Source organism: Pteropus vampyrus, unplaced genomic scaffold (genome assembly GCF_000151845.1).
Source record: "Pteropus vampyrus isolate Shadow unplaced genomic scaffold, Pvam_2.0 Scaffold23, whole genome shotgun sequence".
NCBI lineage: Eukaryota > Metazoa > Chordata > Mammalia > Chiroptera > Pteropodidae > Pteropus > Pteropus vampyrus.
Window position 1 is genome coordinate 9,211,160 of NW_011888804.1, and position 22,695 is coordinate 9,233,854.

The window sequence follows — 22,695 nt, forward strand, 5'->3', positions numbered from 1 at the left end:
ACCCAGTCTTCCCACACCAGTGTCCCTATTTGCTCTCTTCTCGGGGATTCTTGGCCTGACGCAAAAGGACTCTTAGCAGCTCTCAGGCCTCAGGAAGTACTTTATGGTACCTTCATCCCCCAACATTGTCTATTAAACTTGTGTGCTGAGAAGCAGGTGCATTTTGGGGGAGGAAAGAGTTAATAGCTTTTATTATATTCTTAAAGGAGCCTATGATTAAAAAGTTTACTTTTATCTTATGTATTTATTTTTTTAACTTTTATTTTTAAAAGTTTTTAGATGAGTAGAAGAAGAAATGAGGGGTGTGTGTGTAGGGGGGGGGAGAATCATAGCAGATGCCGATTTTTGTTTCTCATCATTCATTCATTCATTCATTCATTCAGAAAATCTGTGTTGAGCATCTGCTATGTGCCAGGCATCATTCCAGAGTCTGGGGATGCTGCAGTGGGGGCACTCTTGGCATCAGAGTTTACAGTCTATTAGGAGAGACAGACAAAATAATACTAATGCCGACGATTATTATGCCAAGTGCTATGAAAACATAACGCGAAGTCAGGGGATGCGGGGGAGTGGCATTTTAGACAGGGTGGTTGGTGTTCGGAACCTCCCCTTGCCGTCCACGGACTCCAACGAAGGGAGCGATTCCCAATGCCAGGGTTCACTCCACAGGACTTTCTTTTGCGCTGAGCCTCACCAGAGTGGAAACGACAGGAAGAGGGGTGTGCACAAGGGAGGTACAGAGCGCATGCTCTCTCCAGCTCCGTGGTTCCGAGCTTTTTGACAAGGACAAGGTCGGTCCGGAGGAGAGTGCGCAGGCTCCTTGGGTTGAAAGGCGCCGCCCAATAGGAACTTCCTTTGAGGTTGTGGTCCCGCCTCCACAGCCCATCTTCCTGCTTTCGCTTCCGGCGCTGCGGGGGTCCTGGTTAAAAAATAAAAAAAAAAAATGGCGGCGGCAGCGGCGGGGTCCCGGGTTTCTGGGCTGCTAGGTCGGTTCCGGCCACGGCTGGCGCGGCCCATGTCGAGTGGCGCCCATGGCGAGGAGGGCTCAGGTACTGGGGCTGCGGTCGGCGGGGCGGGCCTCTGCCCGACTCCAGAGAGGCGACGCGGGACTGTGACCTTGGCTTGAGGCCTTAGGGGAGGGGGATGAGACTTCGGCGTGCCCCGCCAGGTCTGAGCCGTCCTACCCCTCCGCAGCTCGCATGTGGAAGACCCTCACCTACTTCGTCGCGCTCCCCGGGGTGGGAGTGAGCATGCTGAACGTCTTCCTGAAGTCGCATCACGGGGAGCACGAGAGACCCGAGTTCATCGCCTACCCCCATCTCCGCATCAGGTCCAAGGTACGCCCTTGCAGTCTCTTGGAGTGTCAGTTCTCTTTTCATTCCAAATGCCCTTGTCCAGGTTTTTCATTCTCTAAAAGCGTGGATGCCGGGCGTATACAGTTTTTCATTTAACATCACCAGTTTTTATTTTCTCCGGCTTTACGGAAGGGAAGCCGAGATGGTGGGGGGAGGGCGCGGGGAAGGTCACGTCTCAGTTTCAAAAATACACAGTAAGTGCCCTTTAGTTTTCCTTTCCTATGATTCATCGCACCTTTTGTCTGATCCTGAAACGGTTGTCGGTTGTATAAAACTTGGAGGTTTGGGAAACTTTTAGATTGACAGAGTTGGAAGGTGATTCACCTTTATGGGACCTGGGCATCTGTCAGGTTTGAGCTGCATAACGAAGAAACTGGCAGCTTCTATTCCCCACCTCAATGCTAGTTATCTTCTCAACTATTTCCTCTTCTGGCTGTTGATGTAGATATACTATAATCATGTTTTCAATTGTTTGCTGTGAGTACTCTTAAAAAGAGCTTCTTGTGGTTCTTTAATAATTGTTACATCATTTAGCCCAGGTTGGAGTGGCCTCATAGACATTTAAGCTAGATTCTCAGATTCAGAAAGAATTTTTGAGTTTTTGAGCCCCACTCCCACCCTTGTACGGTAGAGTTAGCAGCCATACAGCAAGGCTTTTCAATCTCAGTACTATTGATATTTGGGGCATGGATAATTGTAGGGGTGGGAGTGGGGGAAGGCTGTTTTGTGAGTTGTAGACCGTTTAGCAGCATCCTTGACCTCTACTCACTAGATGCCAGTAGTACCCCATTCTCCCCCAGATGTCTCCAGATATTGCCTGCCCAGTGTCCCTGAAGTAGCAGAATTATCCTGGGTTGGAAATCACTGCCCTAGAGCAATGCTTTTCAAAGGTAGTATGCAGAGTAATTGAGAGTAGATTGCGTTTTGAATCCAGAAATTTGTTCCAGGTCTGGAATGGAGCCCAGGAATCTATATTTAAATGAGCATCTTCTCCCCCATACCCAGCTCTGCCATTCTGATCCTGGTAATTGAGGATTACACTTTCATAAACACAACACTGATATACTGGGCAAGGCTTATGAGTAATGAACGTGAGCTTTCTTTTCCCTTTGTCTGTTTAAGGGCTCTCCTGGAAGTTTTAAGATCTTAAATTATGGGAAGGCCAAAATATGCCAATAGTTACAGGACTAATTTCCATTTTGTTTTTATGTATTATCTGTCAGCCTTTTTTTTTTTTTTTTTAGTTTTTTTTTATTTATTTATTATGTATGGTGACATTAGTTAACAAAATCCAGTAAGTTTCAGGTGTACAATTTAGCAGTACACACACATTGTGTGTTCACCACCCATAGTTAGATTTCTTTCACCACATATTTGACCCCTTTTACCCCATCTGCTTCCCCCCTTCCCCCCTCTGGTAACCACTTATCTATTGTCCATGTCCAACAACCTACCTATTTTAAGCAGTTCATGGCAGTGTTGTTTCTGAACTGTTTTCTGGAATATCCTAATTCACATTTTCACTCCACAGCGTTTTCCTTGGGGAGATGGTGACCATACTCTATTCCATAATCCTCAAGTGAATCCACTTCCGACTGGCTATGAGGATGAATGAAGAGAACCTGGACCACTACCCAGTGGGGACCACAGCACTGGTTTGGACCATTATACTCTGCACACGGACCAGAAAAGTGTATGGGACCTTAAGCTGACCTTTTCCTGTATCAAATGATGACCAGTATACTTATCTTCCATCCTTTTGCTTATGGCAAGAGATGGCTTAAATAAATAACTTAGATTGGTCATGAGCTGAGAGTTGCATTCTTTGGTGTTTTTCTCTCAGAAATTAGCATTAATATTATTTCTGTTTTTAGGTCCAGTTCAGGCCTTTGAATAACAGTGTTTATAACAGGCCTTATCCTTGGTTTCTTATGCCTGGTGTGTGTAAAGCAAAGAGGGTAGAGCTAGTTAAGTATCAAGGGTTCTGACAAACTTTGAATGGCAGAGACATTGACCAGCAGAATGGCCACAGTTTACACTTGAAAGAGGTATCTGTGATTCTCTGGAGGAAGTGCTTCCTCTGTGTCCTCGCTTTCTCCTATCCCACCACCAGCATTTTTTATAGTCATGTCATTTTCTCTGAAGGTGGGTGTCAAGTTCTTACATTGGGGTCATTTCTCAGCATCCTGAACGATGGGTCAGAAACCCTTGGAGAAATAAAGGCAGTGTCTTTGAAGTAGCTGAAATAGTTGGAGGATGAAGTCAAAATAGCATAAGGAACAATTAGAAAAATTATTCTCAGTAGCAATTACAATACAAAAACATGGTTGGCTTGGACCTGGTTTAATTCTCAAGGCTCAACCAGACAGTTTTGTGGTAAGTCAAGAAGCTACAAAGTTTTGGTATAAGCACATGTAGTAAACTCGTACTGCAAAAGTCAGGCATATAGAAACACAGGGTGTGAAAACCATTTACAGTAAGGAAAAAAGGATCCTGGTAGCTTTGCCATTTTGTGATCTAACCACAGCCTGCACTACCCTAGAGCTTTTGTGCCTGTGGCCAGTCCGAGTTCAGCCTTGCTACCTGGCTTCCTTCAGCTGAGTTCCAAATATCTCATAATCCTTGTAGAATAGACTTTAAACAGTCAAAATGTAAATGCGGAATGTTTTGAAATGACATTAAGGACTGGTCACATTACATGTGAAGTAGTAATTGGTAAAGTGAAGAGAAGATAATAGAATTTAGGCCTTCTGTAAATCAAGTTTCACATATAGTAAATTGCACCAAATTACTCAAGATGCGCAGTTATGATAACTATATGACATTCTAGAGTATGTAAGTACTCACCTGATCCTGACTTTCTGTCATTATATAAACATTTAAAGATATTTGTGTAGCCTACTGTAGAAGTATTAGAAGCCAGTGAAGTTTCTTCTTATACCATATTGCCTTGCTTAGATAAATCTTCACTTTTTCACCTTTAAATTATAAAACAGAAAACTCTCCCCAGTATATATATAGGATATGTGGGGTAACAGGGTAATAGTTGTTCTATAAAGTAGAGTACCAGGGGCAAATAATTCTAGAAACTAAATGATACAATTTATTCTATCTTCATGATTACAGACATTACAGGACAGGGTGGGTAAACAAGGCAAATAAAGCAAGCTCTTTTGCTCCCCCCATTTAACCAGATACAGCATTTTGATGATATATAGGTTGACTTAATTCATCAACTCGGGTTGAAAGCAAGCAACAGCAAATCTTTGCAATTTAGGATCTTCTTCCATAGCGTACTCCAAGGATCTTAATTACTGAAATACACTGTAAGCTCTGAAATAGTGTTCACTCTTAACGTTCTTGAAGCTTTCACGTCTTAATCTGAGATCTGACACCTCTTGTTAAGGCAAGGAACTGTCTGTTAAAGGCTTCCTGTTAGCTAACCCAGTCCACCAGCAATCTTAACACTGAAGTTACTATTTAAAAATAAAAATATGCTCCCAAGCGTTGATTGAAACTGTTTTTCTGGGATCCCTTTTCAGAGCATTATTAGCTCTCTGAGAGAAAAGAGGTCCTAACCAATTGCTTCCATGAACAATGACCCTAGTACAGTGTACCTAATGTCCTTTGCAGCATAACTCAAGAGGTCAGGCAACCCTGATCATCCTGACAGGTTTATCAGTATTTACACACAAGTTATATTTAAAGCTGATCCCAGACGAAGTCTTGCAACCATAATCCCAAGAAATTCAGTTTTAGCACATTAAGTTCCTGCAAGATGCCAGAGCAAGTGAGAAATCATCCTAAAGAGTGATGTTCATCATCTTTTACAAGTGGAGGAGAAAATAATACAACTCTCCCCTAAACTCCTCATTAAATCGATGGCTATCTTCACAACCTTAATTGACAAAATCCAGAGTGTTCAATTTCCTGATTTGACGAGTCCATTTTCAAGGTGACTGTCAAGGTCAAGAAGAGCTTTCAGGTTTTTCTTTGCCATGGCCCATGAACTCCAGTCCTTCAATGGGAATCTCCTTCTCCTTTATTGCTTTCTGATAGGTGGAGAAAACACATTATAAAGGTCACTATGAAGCTTACTAGCTTTGTGACTTTGAGCAAGCCTCATTTTTCCAGTCTGCAAATGGGACAAAGACAGCAACAAATGTTATTACCCTAAGGATGTTTTCAATTAACTACTTGGGAGTGTCTTGCCCAGTGCTGTTCTTACATTTCAAAGCAGTTTCACATTAATTGCGCTGGAATGAAAACTTCCTAGCTGGTAGAGAAAACAGACCAACGAAGGGATTATAACAGCAGAATGAAACCCTCCAAAATACCTAAAAGGCCAGAGAGGCTAGCATCCAGCCTCACCCCAGAACAACAGTGGGAAAGTGCACCACCGCTACAACTTGATTCTAGCAAACTTGGCCTAGTCACGTCCTATTTCTGGGCATGAGTGTTCCATTTTTTAAAATAAAAGAACACCCACTTTGCAAGTTCGAGATGAACACTAAGTGAACCAAAAAAAGTGTTACTGTGCTCCCTAAAAAGTTAAACACTACAAAAATATTTGTCATTTGGAGAAACACCAGGCGGCCTTGGTGATGACTGTAGGGGACAAGAATGCCGCTTGGCCTCACTGAGGTTTTTCTTTACCCTCCCCGTCCCAACCCCCCCGCAAAATACGAGGCGTGTGTTCGGGGACACAGCAGAGAGAGTGCTGGGCCTGGGGGTAGAGGCGAGGGTCGCAGCTCACCTGAACGCACTGCTGGTAGCGCTTGAAGAGGTCAGTGCAGGGATCCCCAGAGCTGTCCCCCTTGAGGAACTTCTCGGCGAACCAGCGATTGAAGCACTGGTCATACTCACGCTTCATGTCGGTGCATCCCTCCCCTACGCTGTTCATGGCGGCGGCACTGGCGGCGCACTCTGATGTCATCACTCTTAGGCGCGTCGCTCGGCTTTATATGAGGGCTCACTACGGCGGCTGGGAAGAGGACAAATGTGGGTTCGGGCTGTGTGGCTAGGCCTGCGGGCCTCTGTGGGCGGGCGCCGGGGCTTCACCTCCCAGGCAGGTCCTCAGGTAAAGCCTGGGGGAGGAGAGCGGGGGGCGGTCTGAGCGGGTGACCCGAAACCTCCGTCTCATTCGCCCGCCCTGCCTCCCAGGGAAGTGGCCGGCTCACCGCCGAGGTTATCGAACACCTGGAGCGTCTATCGCTTGTGAGCTTCGGCAGCCAAGAGGCCGTGGAAGGTTTGGAGAAAGCCATCGCCTTTGCCGACCAGCTGCGCGCCGTGGACACGGACGGGGTGGAGCCCATGGACTCAGTACTGGAGGACAGGTAAACTCGGCTGCGGCCCCCAACCCTTGACTGGCGCCTTCGCGGCCATTTAAGATAGTGTCTCATTTCTCTGAGGGAGAGATAGCCTTAGGCGAGATGCAGGAACTTGCCCACGGTCACCCCGCGGGTGAGTGGTTTCATTCTTTCTCCTTGTTCATATTGGATCCTCTCCCGTTTAAAATCCTCAAAGCCTGCCAGTTTAACTAGGAACAAAATCCGAACTACTTGCGATTCATCACCTTCTGAGGCTCTATGTCCCAGAGCCCCTGCCCTCCCCGCCGCGGACATACTCTTCTATTCAGTCCAGCCACGTCGGCTTCCTTATTGTTTTTCCAACATGCCAAATTTGTTCCTTCTCTAGGGTCTTTGCACTTGCTTTTCTCTTTTTCTTGGACAGTCTGTCTCTTTGGCTCATCTCGGAAGGATCTCTCCAGACCACTCCCAATCCCCTCTCCCCTTCCATTCACTAACTCCTTATCCTGTTGGTTTTCTAACGATTTTATTTTTGTTGATTTGTTATGTCTCTTGTTATTAGAATGTGAGGTCATGTCTGACTTGCTTACTGTTGGATTCCTGTCTCAAAATTTTAAATGTATTTTCTGACATAGTGGTTCCCTATGGAAATATTTGTTAAAGTACATAAAGATGTATGCACTAGTGTCCAGGGTATGCAAACCTGTTCATAATACAAAAATAAAAACCACCCAGACACAACCTAAGTGTCCTTCATTGCTAAATACTTATCATATAATGGATATTCGGCAGTTGTTAAAACTAATGAAACAATTAACTATGTATGCTGGTATGGAAAGGTATGCAAGATATATTTAATAAAAAAGGAAAAGTTCAGAACATTCTGTATTATTGATGCTTTATGTGTAATCTATTTTATATATTCTGGTGTACGCATTAAGTTTTGTTTTGTTCCCTGAAAAGGCAAGAAACTTAGAAACTGTTAAGTGGGAATGCAGAGAGGAGTTCTGACTTTTCATTTTATATCAAGGGCCAAGAACACAAATACCTAAAGGGGCAGAGTAACAAAATAGTGTAGTGCAATGCAATAGGGAGGGGCGAGTCTAACAAACTAGCTGGTGAATACTAAAAGGACACAGCCTCTACTCACCTCTACCAATTGTTACTAAATCAATGCATTTTCAAATAAAATCCTTTTTTGAAAAGCAGACTTTTGCTGTTTGGGACTGCAGCTTTTTAATTAGGATGGGTATACAGCTCATAAAGATAGGGCAATCTACAACTCTGCCCTTGCCTTTCTTGATGGAATTAAAAAAAAAAAAAAAAACTAGTACAGGTGGGAGCAAAAAAGGTTAGCTGCTATTAGCGCCAATAGAGCCAGGCCTATCTGTAACCATAATCTTTGTGTAAAGTGCTTGCTAGCCTCCCATTCTCAGCTTGTCTTTGATTCCATCAGATCCTTTGTGTCATCATCTGATGCTTAAGTCTAGAGAGGTTAACCAATTTGCCCAAAGTTTCAAGCATTTAAAAACAAATCTGATGTCGTTCTCCTACCCAAACCCTTCAGGTGGCTTTCCAGTGCTCTTTAGGATAAAGACAAAAGCTTCACCATAACCTTCGGGCATCATTTAATCTAGGCCTTGCCCACCACTCCAACAGTGCTTTAACTTGCTGTAACTTTCAATTCCTGAAGGTCTCCCTTTTTTCTTAGAATTCTTAGCCCTTGCCTTTACCTGCACTTCATCCCATCCACTCTTTTCTGCCTAATTTCTTCAAATTTCAACTGCCATTTCTTCAAGAAAGTTTTCATTCTTCTCTATTGAATCGGGTTCCCTTTCAGGACCTGTGGCTCTCTCCTGGTATTTAGTAGAGCTATAATTTTACACAACTATTTGAATATTTGATTCTCTGCCCCTCTCCTCCTACTCATCCATGTTCCAGGGAGCATGTCTGTTATTGCTCATGTTCTCAGTATCTAGCACTGAGCAGATATCAAGTAAATGTTTGTTGACTGTTCTTTATTAGTATCTTTGGGAAAGTAGGGAATAGAAACACAGAGAGTCAGAATTTCCTAAGTTATACATATAGAGGATAACTAAATAAATGCAACTATTATTCAGGGAAGCGTCTGTGAAAAAGATGAGGGATCTGTATTTGGTAGCTGGAATAGTGACTTGGTATTCAGTGATTTGCAATCTTGTCATCAATTTGGAGACCAGTTCGGGTTAATGATTCCATTTTAGAGATGTGACATTTGTAGGACTTTCACATTTTGAACACACTGCCTTAACTGACATGTGAAACAGAACCCAGTTAAGACAAATGTTAAATGGTTTTAGGTGATAGCCACACTCGCTGTAAAAGCCCTGACTGGCTAATAGAAATCCCATGGCATATCAGCCTGCATCAAACTAGAAAATTAGGAGGGAAGAGATTTGTAGATGATGGAAGTAGAGTGGTGCCCAGAGAAATGACTCCTGGCAACCTGATACCAGGGAAGGAGCAGAAATTAAAGCAGCAGTAGAACTGTCCCATTGGTCAGTCCAAGAGCCGCAGAGGCGCTTCTTCCTCCATGCTGCTATACTGCTTTCCATTAAATGCTTTTTATTTGCATTTCCCACAATTATTGGTTTAAATGCCTGTCTATGAGCTTTAGAGGGCAGGGATTTCTAGTTCACAGTTGAAGCCTTTCTCAACCAAGGTTTTTCATCTGAACCAGAACAGAGAAAGATCCAAGGGACTCTTCAATTCTCCCAAGGGTAGGTCATAATTTATATTAGTCCACATATATAGAAGTTGACTTATTATCAATATGAATGTCACAGTATTTGGGCTAAATTCTCTTGTGTAACCCAGGCCAAGAAAGGTGCTGAGGCAGGCATTTAGTCAATCAGGAATTGACACACCTAAAGAGCTCATCAGTTCCTGCTGGGTGTTTCATGCATGATTCCGAGGTCAAGAAAAGTTAAGGGACTTGCCAAGTGATGGGTCTGCTTGGTGCACCACCCTCAGAGACCCTGGGTTCAGAAGCCTGCAATTACAAAAATAGGGAGGTGTGGATTTATTCTAGAAACAACTTCATCATAAACAGTAATTAGGTGGAAATGTGTGATATTTGAAAGGGTGAACTGTTTTTCTGGCAATGTCACTTAACATAGGAAACCCGATTCCGGAGTGAATAAGTCAATTGCCATTAAATCAACTGTTGGGAAGCAGTAGCTTTTAACTACCTGTTGGCGGTAGTAGAGTCTTTGTCAAAATCTCCAAGCACCCAGGAACAATTAGTCTCTGGTCTGTAAGGACTAGGCAGGTTAAGTGCCCTTATACTCTGGGGACTGAGGTGTACTTGGGGTGCACTTTCTGAAAGCAGCAGGTATTATTCAGTACCCACTTATTGATACGTGAATGCAGCCCAGCATTATTAGATCTTTATTGATACGTGAATGCAGCCCAGCATTATTAGATCTTTTGTAACATCATTTCATTTAGTCTCCCCAGCAATTCTAGAAGCCTTCTACAAATAAGGAGACCCATAAGTAATTGCATACATGCCATGTGAAGGTGGTTGTGGTGAAATAAGGACTCATCACTGGGTGTGAATTCAGCTGTGATTTAGGATCCCAAGCTCTTCGCCATTTTGTTATACTGCCCGACAGAAATATAAACTCCAGAAAGTCCAAGGGTCACCTTTATGGATGATTTTTATTTTTGTTCTCCAAGTTTTCTTAAATGAACGCATAATTGTTGTATGGTTAACAAAAAATCACAACTTATACAACCTTCACTTTTTTAGCAAGAAATTTAAGGTCTGGAAAGATCACACTTGTTCAAGGCCAGAGAGTTAAGATAGTACCAGATCCTAGAATGAACTCCAGCTCTCCACTCTTCATACTGTCAATAAGTGTTTATTGTGTCTAGTCTTAGGTTGGATGCCACAAAAGAAACAACTAGCTCTTCCCTCCCAGATGTTCATGTCACATCCCTTTGTCCCATTAGGTTTGGCTCAAAGCAGAAAGATCTTGGCTGCTCCTCTATCAGTGACTGAACATTTATTTTTGAATCCAAGTATCTGAAAGCAGGCCTCCTGTCATGCACTTTTAAACCTCGAAATAGTGACGCCTCATAGATATATTCAGCTCCTACTTCATTTCACTAGTTTGCCATCTGGACAAATGAAGCCACTTTAATGAAGCCACTAGGCATAGAGGTACATCTTGCAAGGTGGCTGTAGTTAAAAAGGCACTCAGAGTACCAGAACTGGGCTCAAGTCCCAGTCCTGTCACTTAGGAGCTAGCACCTTTAAGTCACTTATAACCACTCTTGAGCAAGTTACCTGCCATAAGTCCATTTCCCATCCTCCCAATCTAGTTCCCCCCCTCTGCCCCGCCCATTGTTTGGCAGTGACATCACCTATTCTGAGTACTTATTCCTCACCCAGCTGGGTCAGGTGCCCTTTCTACTCCCTTGACAAACTGTACTTAACCTGTTAAGAGTTAACACATTGTACTATAATTGCTTTTAATTACCCATTTCCACGAAAAGCAGCTTACCCATAGTAATCATCCAAAAATATTTATTAAATGTATCGATCCTCAGAAATAATGACCACTTACCTCAGAGGGTTGTTGGGAGAATCTATAAACTATAAGTTGTCCTTTAGGCTACTGTTGACCATAGCTTCTCCACCTTTCAGCAGTGACCATAACTCAAGAATATGCTGCTCCCTTGTTTTCTCAATTCTTGACCCTCTCCACCCATCCCCTATAAGCCCTGTTCTCTGAGAAGGTAACCTTAAGCTCTGTTTTTGTAGATGTCTATACTTGAGATCCGACAATGTGGTAGAAGGCAACTGTGCTGAAGAACTACTACAAAACTCCCATCGAGTTGTGGAGGAGTATTTTGTGGCCCCCCCAGGTATGTGTTGCCCAAAGTGGCCGAACAGACTGTCCCACAGTGAACTGAGAATGTAGTAGGAACTGTGAGGCCCAAATTTGCTATGTGAAAGCACTTTAAAAAGCATAAAGTGGGAATTGGGTAAAGGTGGTCAAAACGCACTTCCACTTATAAGTTCTGGGGATGTGATGTACAATATGATGACTAGTTAACAATATTGTATGGTATGTGTGAAGGCTGCTAAGAGATCTTAAAAGTTCTCACCATAAGGGAAATAACTAAGTATGTGAGATGATGAATGTTAACTGGTATATTACTGTAATTTTGATATATATATATATATATATATATATATATATCTCCATTATGTTATACACCTTAAACTTATACAGTGTTATATATTAATTATATCAAAACAGGAAATAAATGAAAAAATATTAACAATTTTTTAAAAGTATAAAGTGCATATAGGTGGCATTACGGTGGCAGTAGAGTCCAGGAGTCATGCTCACCTTTAGGGGCCAGCTGGTGACAGGAATGAGCAAAACAGAACTGGGGTGGGGAGAGGTATGTACAGTGGCAAATCTGGAACTCTAGCTCTGCCGAAAGTGGCAGCTGGCATTTCTTTTCTCATTCAGTGCCAGACAGGAATGTGAGCCTATTTTTCCAGAGAACCTGGATGTCTGGCATTTCGTGTGATATTTACCAAATTTTAAGTATTGGCAACTAATTCAAAATTTAAAAAAAATAAAAGACCATGCAAAGAAAACATACCTGCAAGCCAGATGCATCCTGCGAGCCATCAGTTTGCAACCCCTGGTGTGGAGATTTGCATCTTTAAACCTCATTGCAACTATTTTAAATGGAAGCTTTAAAATAACTCTGGACCAATAATAAAATCCAGAACTTTGGGTGAGTTGAACTGTTATCATCTCATCTGCAGATAGGTGGGTGTTCAGAGCTTCTGCACCCCTCTAGATATTTGGGAATGGGACTAGCCTAAGCACTCACAGAGACAGATTTCCAAGTGCCAACTTCAAGTTCAGGAGAGCCCTTCAGAGGACAACCATTTGGAGCAGTCTCCAGAGACAAACATCAGCCCTCCAGCTCAGGAGTTCTTTGACCAAGACCAACCAGTTAAAGGAAAGCTGATTGAAGCAAGGATGGGAAGGAAAGCTAAAAAATTTGTGAACTCAACTCATAACCATGTCTCTGATTCACTAAACCACCTCAGTTAGATTTTATAGTCTATCTCAGAGCCTGATGTCACTGTTTCAGCAGACGTACTCATTGATCACATGCTATTTCTAAATAGAACCTGATGTCAGACTTTGCTTATGGGACAAAGTGAGTTCACAGTCATAGTCTTTCCTTCCACTCCTATATGCATATAAATGACTGATTAACCTGTTTTGGCTCCCTATTGAAAAGTACATTAATTAGGCTTCACTTATAACTGATTGTTTCAGATACTCATAGTTAGAAAAACAGAATAGTAGCTATACTTATTTCCATTGCTTATTTTCCATGATAAACTAAGTGATGTTAAGCTCAGTAGCCGCTGGGAAGCAGACTCAGCGATAACATTTTTTTTGTTATTGTTTTCAAACAGGTAATATCTCTTTGCCAAAGCTGGATAAATAAGAGCCCTTCTCACATGGCTGAGGAGCTATTCTGGGAAAGGGGTACCCCATGAACACATGGAAGCACGATAGTATTTTTGTTATGAACACTGTTTCTACTTCCTTCAGTAATCTGAAAAAAAAAAATTGTTGGTTAAGTATTTTTTCAGTAACTAACTCTTCTGAAGACAGAATTGAGAAAGATCTAGCCAAAACAAGGCAATGATTCCTGATGCTAATAGAAATAAAAGGTATTGTCGATTTCCAAGGAAATAGATCATGTATTACTCACAGGCTGTTTAGTTCAGAAGGCATTATCCCTCTTTTTCTCCTCCCAAAAAGACTGTCTACCAAACTGCACTTCAGTGAATTTTTCTATTTAGACATTGCAGCTGATCACTACATGACAGCTTTTTAGTTGCTGTTTCCATTGACCTAATCAGCCTTTTATCTTTACTGAACTCACTTGAATTTGTCCCTGGGTACCCATTTCGTTCTGAACAGAGGGCTAACTTTGTGCTAAGTTCTGAAGAGTATACAAAGTAGACCACAGCCTGGGAACTCCTAACCTAGAACCATCTACCATCTCACAAAGCGATTATATGCAAAAGGGATACATTAGCCACACCTACAGTTTCTCTTTCTGAAAAGAACCTATCATAAAAGCAGTCTTGGGATAGCTAACAATATTTATTGTATGTTTAAAAATGTGCTAACAGGGGAGATCTTATGTTAAATGTTCTTACCACATAAAGGAGTAGAGATGGGATAGGTATGTTTAAGGCCTTGATGGTTTCATGGATGTATACTTAACACCAAACTCATTGAGCTGTATACATTAAATAACTATAGCTTTTTACATGTCAACCATAGTTCAATAAAGTGGTTTTGAAAAAATAGCCCCCGGCCTGGGACGAAGTAAACCCCCTCCATGATTACTGAATTGAGCAGAATCCTAGATGGTGGGGGTTTTTGTTTTTTCGTTTTGTTTTTGTTTTTTTTTAAAGCTCAGATACCAAGGATAAATGAGACAGACTTAGAAGTAAAAGTGATAGAACCAGAACTTAAGAGATTTTTTTATTCTAACCAAACTGCCAAAATTGGTTTTGGCTAAGAATTTCCCAATCTTTATGCTGCTGCCCACTTATAGAAATCTTTTCATCCTTCCTATTCCCTTCCCCTATCTGCAATGCTCACTTTCCCATTAAAGCAGCTTAATTTACAAGCTTGGTCTTAAACTATAAGAGAACTCTGAACCTTCCCTTGGGACTGAAGTTCTACCACTATCAGAGCAAATAGCTTTATCCCCAAATAAAGTTATCCACTCCTGCTCCTTACCAAATGGGTAAAAGTTGCTACTACAACTCAGTGATTTTTTTTAAATCAGTGTGCCTGTTTAGTGAAAACTATAAACTTAATCAAGGACGACCACACATGTCAATTACTAAACGTTTAAAATATATTTCTAAACAGAATGGGCCGACTCAGTCACAGTAACTGCTGATCTCCATAGCAGAGTAACCCACAAAGACACAGCACTGATTTTTTTTTTTTCCCATAATCAGGGGTGAAAAATATACAACTTGTTTCTGAACCAAAACCATCATTTCCGCAGTTGAAAATGTTTCACTGCTAATATGGCCCTAGTAGAAATTATGTAGTTTTATTTCCTTAAAAAAAAAATTTTAAAAATTTACTAAGACACTAAGTCACCAATCTGGAATGTAAATTCTGAGCACAAAGCAGCTCAGTTCACCTAAAAAATAAAGAAAAAATTCCCATCACCTGTTTCAGTAGGGCCTGAAAGGAGAGAAGTAGTGTGGGGAACCCCTGCTTTGGTATGGAGAGTCACGGCCTCTTGACCCAGACCGAGACCGTGAGTAGCCATAGCTGGTGCTTCTCTCTGGATAAACGCGGATATAGGAAGTTTCACCCTGAAATTCAAAAAGAGTAAAGGAAAAAATAAGACCCTAGAGAATAAAGCATACCAACACCTAGCATGGCTGCCTAACAATAGTTAAGTACTGAGCACTAATTATTTGTCTGGCATAACATTATCACACCAAGCCCTCACAATAATTCTTTGAGGTAGGTACTCTTACTACACATTTCAAGAATGAAGAAAACTGAATGCTATCATCTACCCAAGGTGACGCAAATAATAAATGGCCACTTGATATATAGTAAATGCTCAAATACTAGCTACTAACATCTGAATTACTGTCACTGATCCCCCAGAATCTATGAACTGGAAAGAATCTCAGAGGTCTTATGTATAGCTCAATCCCTTGCCACCTTGTATATGCATCTTTTGATGGGGACCTATGGAAGGAGCTAACCTTCAGCATCTCCCAGGTGTCAGGACCGGGGCTAGAAGCTTATAAATTATTATTATATTATAAGCTATCTTCATAATTTAGCTTCCTGGCAAGTCTTATTAGATAAAGCCATTATTGTGACTTTTGCATATGGAGGAACCAGGGTTGAAAGTAACTTGGCTAAACAGCAGGAGACATGTTCAGGCTGGCCTGTCTCCAGGCCCTTTGCCCTCAGCTAGCATTCTCAGAAGATCTAAAGATGCTAAGATGAAAGCAGCCAGATGCTTTTTCCCCAGGTGAAGTCAGTAATTGCATTTACCCTGCAGCTCTGCTTTGCCATGTCACTGACCAGGTACTGTTTCAGCTCCTAGGGATTATTCTGAGCAAAAGCATTAAGCCACACAGCCTCAAAGCCATAAAATTAAGGAATTATAATGAATCCTTAGAGAAAGAACAGGCCTAGAAATTCATGTCCCCAGACATCCCTAAACCCCATAGCAAGTCAGAACAGGATAACCAGAAAAAAATAATGTCCAGTTGGTAGTCTAGTATCTGGTCTCATTGGTATCAAAGGGATAATCACCATTTGAATCATTCTGAGATATCCAAAGCAGCAGCCGCCTTCTTGAAATGAGGACATCGAGAACTAAGTCCCAAGGGTGAGGTGATCAACCACAAGAACATGCCAAGGTAGCTCAGGTTTCTAAAAGGATCCTGTATTAATACACTTTGGGAAATAAAAGTGAAGTGACAACTCAGCCCCAATAGCAGTACCTAGAAGGGCTGAGATGATGAGGTTGGCTTATAGAGCCCAGACTAGACCCAGAGGAGAGACAGCCATTAATAATTAGGTTCACAGAGGGACACTGCAGATTAAGCCAGTTTTGAAAGAGGTTCTATCACAGAATAGCTCACCACATTGACAGACTGCACCAGTATTCTTTCTGGGTTAAAAATACTAAGACTGCAGACTTCTCTGTTATGACCCTGCATGGCTTAGGCATGAAGAATTCCTTGGCTTTTTCCCCTTAAGATAGATCTTTAATGGTACTATGAGGTCATAAAGTGGCGAACACTTCTGCTAGGTCAGCTTCAGGTGGAGTGGTCTGGATATAAGCTCAGCAGAAGGTGGGGACCCACCTCATGAGAGCGGAATTTGGTGTCATCCAGCTTACGCAGGGCATATTCCATATCTTCTTTTCTGAGATACTCAACCATCCCCATTCCATCTTTCTGCACATCTGCATAACAGACGTCCCCAGCTTCTCGCATGTGATCCTTCAGGTCCTGCCAGCTGCCTGATGGAGGAAGTCCTAGGCACATAAAAGAGGCCACATCCTTCAGCCGTGTTAACTGCCCTATTAAGGGCCAGCAATACCTAGGGTCCCATCTCCATCAATCACTACTTTCAAATCCTGGGGTCCCATAATCACAAGGACAGGAAACCAGAGAAGAGCAGTAAAGTATGTGTGGTAAACCACCTTAAGAAGCTGGTCTTATCCTAATCTTCCAGAACAAGCCTTTCCAACTGAGCAAGAAGTGTCCATCTTATTATAGGTTTAGGATCTCTGAGAATTTATAGCTTTTCTCTCTCTGTCCTTCATAATTAATGCCAAACTCCTAAGACTTTGAGTTCTAATTTTTCCCATTATGTAATTTATCAGTACAATGATTTCTTGCCTGACTGGGCTCCCAGGACATGGGAATTTTGAAACCATCCAATAAAATGACCAAAGTGTAGCAGAAAGTTAACAACACAAGAAATCTAAAGTTTGGGTTTTTTTGTAGGTGTGAATAACTGACAAACTAGACAAAGTACCTCTTAAAAGATCACCAATATTCTTCAATATAGTAGGGAAAAAGGTAAGATTCAGACGCTAAAACTAGTCGGGAGTCATACAACCCTACCTGATGTCATGAAAGGGAAATGTGCTCCTGCTCTCAAAGGCTGTGTTTACCGCTCACAGCTCAGGACTGCAGCCATTTCCTAATAGTTTTCTAAGCAGCATTTCAGAGCAGCATGGAGAGAAAAAAAGATATGTATGATATCCTGAAGGAGGGAATACAGTTCTGGGGTTAAAAAAATTACGAAGGGACACAAGATAGGCAGATACTAACAGTATCACTCTTAAGCACCAATGGGAGTCTGCTGTGATTGTGTGACATTCACATCTAAAAAGGTGCCACACTCAATACACTCACTCCACCAGGGCCCTAACACACCCCTGAAATGTGCAAAAGGCCCCAGGTCTTTACCAGTGCGTTAATATTTTGAAAGATACATAAATCTCTGAGCTTACCATTTCATCACTTGTCAACACCAGACAGTTATTTCTACACTTTGTAATACAATCCCTAAGATGCCAAGTTGTTTTTGGTTTTGTTTTACATAAGTCCAAAACCATCACAAAATCTGGCCTTTTTCAGGATCCATGGCTGGATAAATTGTTCAGATCTGGCTCCTGGAATATCTTCCTATCAAGTCCAATACCAGGGTACATTCCAAAAGAAAACATCTTTAGAATTCCAGCTCAAAGGGTTTTGCCATCATCTTCCCTTTAAACACTGGAAAACTTTGTAAGAATCAAGTTTCTGTTCTCCTAAGGCTGCACTACCAGTGCAATTCCCTTTGCAAGGTACCTGCCTCACTGGCAAGACAGGGCAGGGCTTCAGACTGTCAGTGTACATAGGCTATGGAAGAGAAAGCCCCACATCCCATGTAACAGCTAACATTTCTTGGAGGCTAGCCTAGGCTAAGTATTTTACATGCATCGTTTCATTCAGTTTGAAAGAACATACCTGAAACAAGAACTCGGAAATCAGATCTTCTTGTAGGAGGCCCGTTCCTCCCACCACGGGGCCACCCACCCCGACCTCCATAAGTCCTGGGGAACTCCACACGAAGCCGACACTGGCCATAATCATAACCATTCCTTCCATAAATTGCATCTTCAGCATCTCTGCAAAGAAAAGTTTGGCATTAGTACTGCTCAGGAGGCTGACTGACTTCCCAGTGAGAGGTATGAGTAACAAGTATCAAAGAAAAACCTAGAGAAAAAAAAAACAACAACAGGATCTCGATGCACTACTGCTTTGGTTTGAAGACCTTTCATGATATTGGCATTAAACTTTACAGCTATCACTCACAGGGTTTTCTAGGTACAAAATGATAATGAATGAGTAAACATTACTTTTAAGAGGACTAACTCAGAAAAAATAAATTGTTGACAGATGACTGATTTTGCCAATAGAACAGTGTTTCTCTAACTTTGGTGGGCAGTTCTCAAAATGCACACCACACACTAGTCCTTTAATATTCTTACACAAGCCTAGTACCATCAAGTCTATAGAAAAAAAAAACAACATTTAAAGAGAAGGCTTGAAACATAAATGCAATTTAGTGTTTTCTAAGTAATAGAGAACTTTCAAGCGTAAATTTTCAGCATGGTTTGGAGAAGTCAAAATCACTCTCTGGGTGCCATTTCGCCCAAAAAGGGGAAGTTACTTTTAGTCTTCCCTAGGGCTCTGGGAGAGTTAGGAACACCAACCTGGGTCTCCAGTATGGATGGGAGAAAAGAATGAACTCAGAGCTTGGATGAACAAGCAGAGCTGAAGATACACTAATGAAGGTATCTTTCAGTTGTCTCAGGCACATAAATCACTTATCAAGAGTCTAGTCACAGGATTAAAAGCAACAAGATCCACAACCACCGCAACCCTGGCTGTATTTATAATGCAGTGGGAAAGAGACAGAACTGCTAGGGTTTAAAGCAGACTTCGCCTACAAACTGACCTGAGTTTAAATCATTCTTCTGCTACTTACTAGTAGCCGTCTCTGGATATTTAATCAAGTTTTTACATCTCTTAATGTGAGTAATATGTCTATCTCACAGGGTTATTGCAAGGATTAAATAAGATACTATGTGTGCAGTGCTTTCCTTGAAACTTGGCATTCAGTGATAGTAAATGATAGCTTTTCTATTAAAGGAATGAGGGAAGATTGTACAATGTAGCATATTATTTCTAATATGTTTGTATTCTAAAAGGACAGAACAAGAGCTTCAAATCCTCCCCCTTAATCCCTTACTAGCATTCCCTTTTATTAACTCTCTAAATGCTCAGTTTCCTCATCTGTAAAATGTGGTTATAGGTTGTCAGAAATGCTAAATAATACATAGCATGTTACGTGACACATGACAACTGCTCAAAAACCACACGGGAACTGTTACTAATAGAAGTGCAGCCTTCTCCAGTTTAGGTGTGAAAATGCCTCCTTCCATTTTTGAGGCAAATGGCAATCAAAGCCTCAGGGTGCTTCCTGCCTTCCTATCCTCCAATGTGGGACAATACGACCATATGACCACATCAGGTAGGCAAGACACCTATGGTCAGTCCTTATAGTGAAGCCCACAGAGCACGGACTGGGTAAAGCGTTCCCTGAGACAATGCTGGAACACTGAGCAGGCTACTATTTACCCCGAGTGGAGTGACCAGTACAGTGCGGTAGCTTCTAAGAACCACTTCCCGCAGTTTTGAAAGTTCTTAGGTCTTTTCTCGGCCGTGGGCCGACAATGTTTGCAAAATCCCAAGATCCCTTTGAGTTGGTATAGGGATCAAGAGCTTCCAAATCCTGAGGCCCTTAGCATCTAGTGGTGCCTCCCTCATTAAAGGAGGAAAGTGAAATCAGAGACCCCTTCAGCCTGTTTTAGTTTTTCCAAATCCTTGATGCTTTTAGAAGAAAGAGGTCCTGCCTGGCCTTGTGGTGCGAGGCGCGCGCGAATGAAGATCTGTTCCATCACAGAGACCCCTTTACGACCTTCAAAGGCATCCACAGCCCCGCTGTCTGTGTCTCCCTTAACGGCGAGTTCGGACTGGGGGGAGGGGTGGGCAGAGAGGGCGAATGGGCACTCCTGTTCTTTACGTAGCTGGTTCAGGGGCCAATGTTCCCAAGTGCTGGGGTGCTTCTCCTTCAGGGTGCCTCTCCAGCAGTGTGAGAGGGAATGGTCATTTGTACCATTCCTGAGGCCAGTCTGCACGGGCTTAGGCCCTCCAAAGGCCCAGCTTTTGTGATTGTAAGTAAAGTAAAAAAATAATAATAATAGAGGAAGTGACGAGGGCGCAAAGGACGCCCCGGAGACTGCGGCGAGAGGCCTCAGCCTCCACTCAGGGGCGCCGTGAGGGGTCTGCGCTGAAGGGGGAGGGGAGGCTCCAGAGGGGGAGGGGAGAAGGGAAGGCGGGGGCTCGGGGCGTCGGGCCATCGGGCGGGTAGATGGAGCGGGGCCTCACCGGGGGTCTTCGAAACGCACGAAGGCGAAGGGCACAAGGCCGTGCCGGTTCTTGAGCTCGATCTCGCGGATGCGGCCGTACTTGTAGAACAGGTCCTCCAGGTCCTTCTCGCGCACGTCGGTCGGAAGGTTTCCCACGTAGATGCGCCCGTCGCCCTCGCCGCCGCGCTCGTCTGCCCAGCCCGACATTCGCACCGCCCGACGCCGCGGGCCCGCCGCAGCCCACGTCGCCGCCGCCGCCGCCGCCGCCTCAGCCGGGGTCCCCCCGCAGAGTCCCCGCGGGCTCGGAGGCGCTCAGCCGCACTGCATTGTGGGAACAGGGAGCGGAAGCGAAGGGTTCGGAGGAGCAAAAGGAATCCTCTTAAAGGGGACGCGGCTGCGAGGACTGCGCGTGCGCGCAGGCCGGCACCCGCTGAGGTGCCGGGGGGCCCCTGGGCGTTGAAACCGAGAACACGGAGTCTGACGAATTGGGTTCAGTTCTCAAAGGCAATTCATTCACCAGCTGCATGGATGTAGGCAAGTGACTGAGGCTCCCTGGGCCTCAAGTTTTCTGCCTCTGTAGCGCTGCCTACCTCACAGGCGTTTGTGAACACTCACTGAGTTGACGCGGGTAGCGCCCACAGTGCGCCCCGCGGGCTGTCACTCTGCATGCGGGGCCTCGGAGGGAGGGAGCCAGGTCCGGGCTGCAGGCTGACCTCGCTGCACGTGTACGAGTCCCGGACGACTAGGTTGGGTGGGGCTATCGCAGCCCTCCGCCTCAGGTCAGTAGCTCTTTGGGCCACCCTGTCCCTATTTTACAATTGCTTAGAACTGAGAGCGTAACATGAATTAAGTTATAAGAGGTCTGAGATGGACTCTATAACTTGAGTGTGAAGTTCATCAGAGACAGAGAGGGAGTAAAAGAATCTTAACTATGGCAACTATTATAGAGCGCTCCCTGAGATTTCTACTTTTAATCTTCACCAAAGATGAGGGATTCCGATATTACAGATGAGAAAACTGAGGTCTGCTAGTGGGGTCAGGATTTGAACCCAGAGCATTGCTCTCAACCTATGCGCTGAGTCCTTCAGGAGCTCAGGAAGACTCCCACCTTGGCACTTTTTCACATTTACAGCCCATAGTACAGGGCATTGAACCTGGGGACGTTACAAAAATGAAGCCTAGCATCAGAAGAGTCTTGATCTCAAAGATTTGTCATATTTAAAATGAAACCTCTAGGATAGATGTGGGCAAGCAAAAACAGCAGAGAGTTAACTGTAGAACCTGGACGATGTGTGTAGTCAGTGCGTTCACTTTCCCATTCTTTCAGCCTTAACGTATATTTGAAAATTTTTCATAATAAAATGTTGGGGGAGGGAAGGTAGTTGATTTGTAGTTATACCATCTGAGTCTTTTAAAATCAAAACAAAAAATTAGATACCCACCCATAACTACTGAGTGCATAACCTTTTGGGAAGGTAAGTTGATGGTATGTATACATCAGGCCCTCATAATATACATGTACCTCTTGATCCAGTAATTCCACTTGAAGATTTTATCCTCACAATAAATTATGGTTGTTCATTTTGTCGGAGAGAGGGAGAATTCCCCCCTTCTACCCTTCTTGAGTTCTTATGGCGGGACCGGTAATAAGACCATAAAACCAGATTGACAGGAGAAAAACCAATTTAATATGTGCACTCAGGAGATCATAAATAATGATGCTCCCCAAAATGCTGAACCAGCCAGCTTTTTGTACTTTTTAGACAATGAAACAATAAATTTATGAAGAAATGACAGGACAAAGACTTAAGTTTGGATGCTCATTACAGAGAATCTAAACAAAGTTTGGGTTTGAGTATAAATTAGTAAAGGAATAACAAGGTTTATTTATGTAAGCTTTCAGCCCTGGATTCCTTAACTCAAGAAATATG

The 22,695-nt window shown here is 43.0% G+C and overlaps 4 protein-coding genes across 5 annotated transcripts; 2 read left to right on the top strand and 2 right to left on the bottom strand.

The window, feature by feature from the left end:
• Window positions 1–885: 885 nt before the first annotated feature.
• On the top strand, window positions 886–3,163 carry LOC105289274 (cytochrome c oxidase subunit 6A1, mitochondrial). Its single transcript, XM_011355872.2, has 3 exons — window positions 886–1,049; window positions 1,195–1,337; window positions 2,887–3,163. The coding sequence occupies exons 1-3, from the start codon at window positions 944–946 to the stop codon at window positions 2,968–2,970; spliced, it is 333 nt and encodes a 110-aa protein (XP_011354174.1). The 5' UTR covers window positions 886–943; the 3' UTR covers window positions 2,971–3,163.
• Window positions 3,164–4,435: 1,272 nt separating this feature from the next.
• TRIAP1 (TP53 regulated inhibitor of apoptosis 1) lies at window positions 4,436–6,355 on the bottom strand. Its single transcript, XM_011355873.2, has 2 exons — window positions 6,112–6,355; window positions 4,436–5,407 (listed from the first exon to the last, which is right to left on the bottom strand). Exons 1-2 carry the CDS (start codon window positions 6,289–6,291, stop codon window positions 5,324–5,326), a joined length of 264 nt encoding a protein of 87 aa, XP_011354175.2. The 5' UTR covers window positions 6,292–6,355; the 3' UTR covers window positions 4,436–5,323.
• GATC (glutamyl-tRNA amidotransferase subunit C) lies at window positions 6,314–13,452 on the top strand. Its single transcript, XM_011355874.2, has 4 exons — window positions 6,314–6,435; window positions 6,519–6,691; window positions 11,475–11,578; window positions 13,170–13,452. Exons 1-4 carry the CDS (start codon window positions 6,355–6,357, stop codon window positions 13,199–13,201), a joined length of 390 nt encoding a protein of 129 aa, XP_011354176.1. The 5' UTR covers window positions 6,314–6,354; the 3' UTR covers window positions 13,202–13,452.
• A 779-nt stretch (window positions 13,453–14,231) lies between these two features.
• Window positions 14,232–21,119, bottom strand: SRSF9 (serine and arginine rich splicing factor 9). Of its 2 annotated transcripts, XM_011355876.2 has the most exons (5): window positions 20,784–21,113; window positions 18,297–18,457; window positions 16,638–16,810; window positions 16,081–16,211; window positions 14,961–15,113 (listed from the first exon to the last, which is right to left on the bottom strand). In XM_011355876.2, the coding sequence occupies exons 1-4, from the start codon at window positions 20,969–20,971 to the stop codon at window positions 16,089–16,091; spliced, it is 645 nt and encodes a 214-aa protein (XP_011354178.1). In that variant the 5' UTR covers window positions 20,972–21,113; the 3' UTR covers window positions 14,961–15,113; window positions 16,081–16,088. The 2 variants fall into 2 exon arrangements, with proteins under 2 accessions (XP_011354177.1, XP_011354178.1); XM_011355875.2 differs by lacking the exon at window positions 16,081–16,211 and having other exon boundaries at window positions 14,232–15,113; window positions 20,784–21,119.
• Window positions 21,120–22,695: the final 1,576 nt, after the last annotated feature.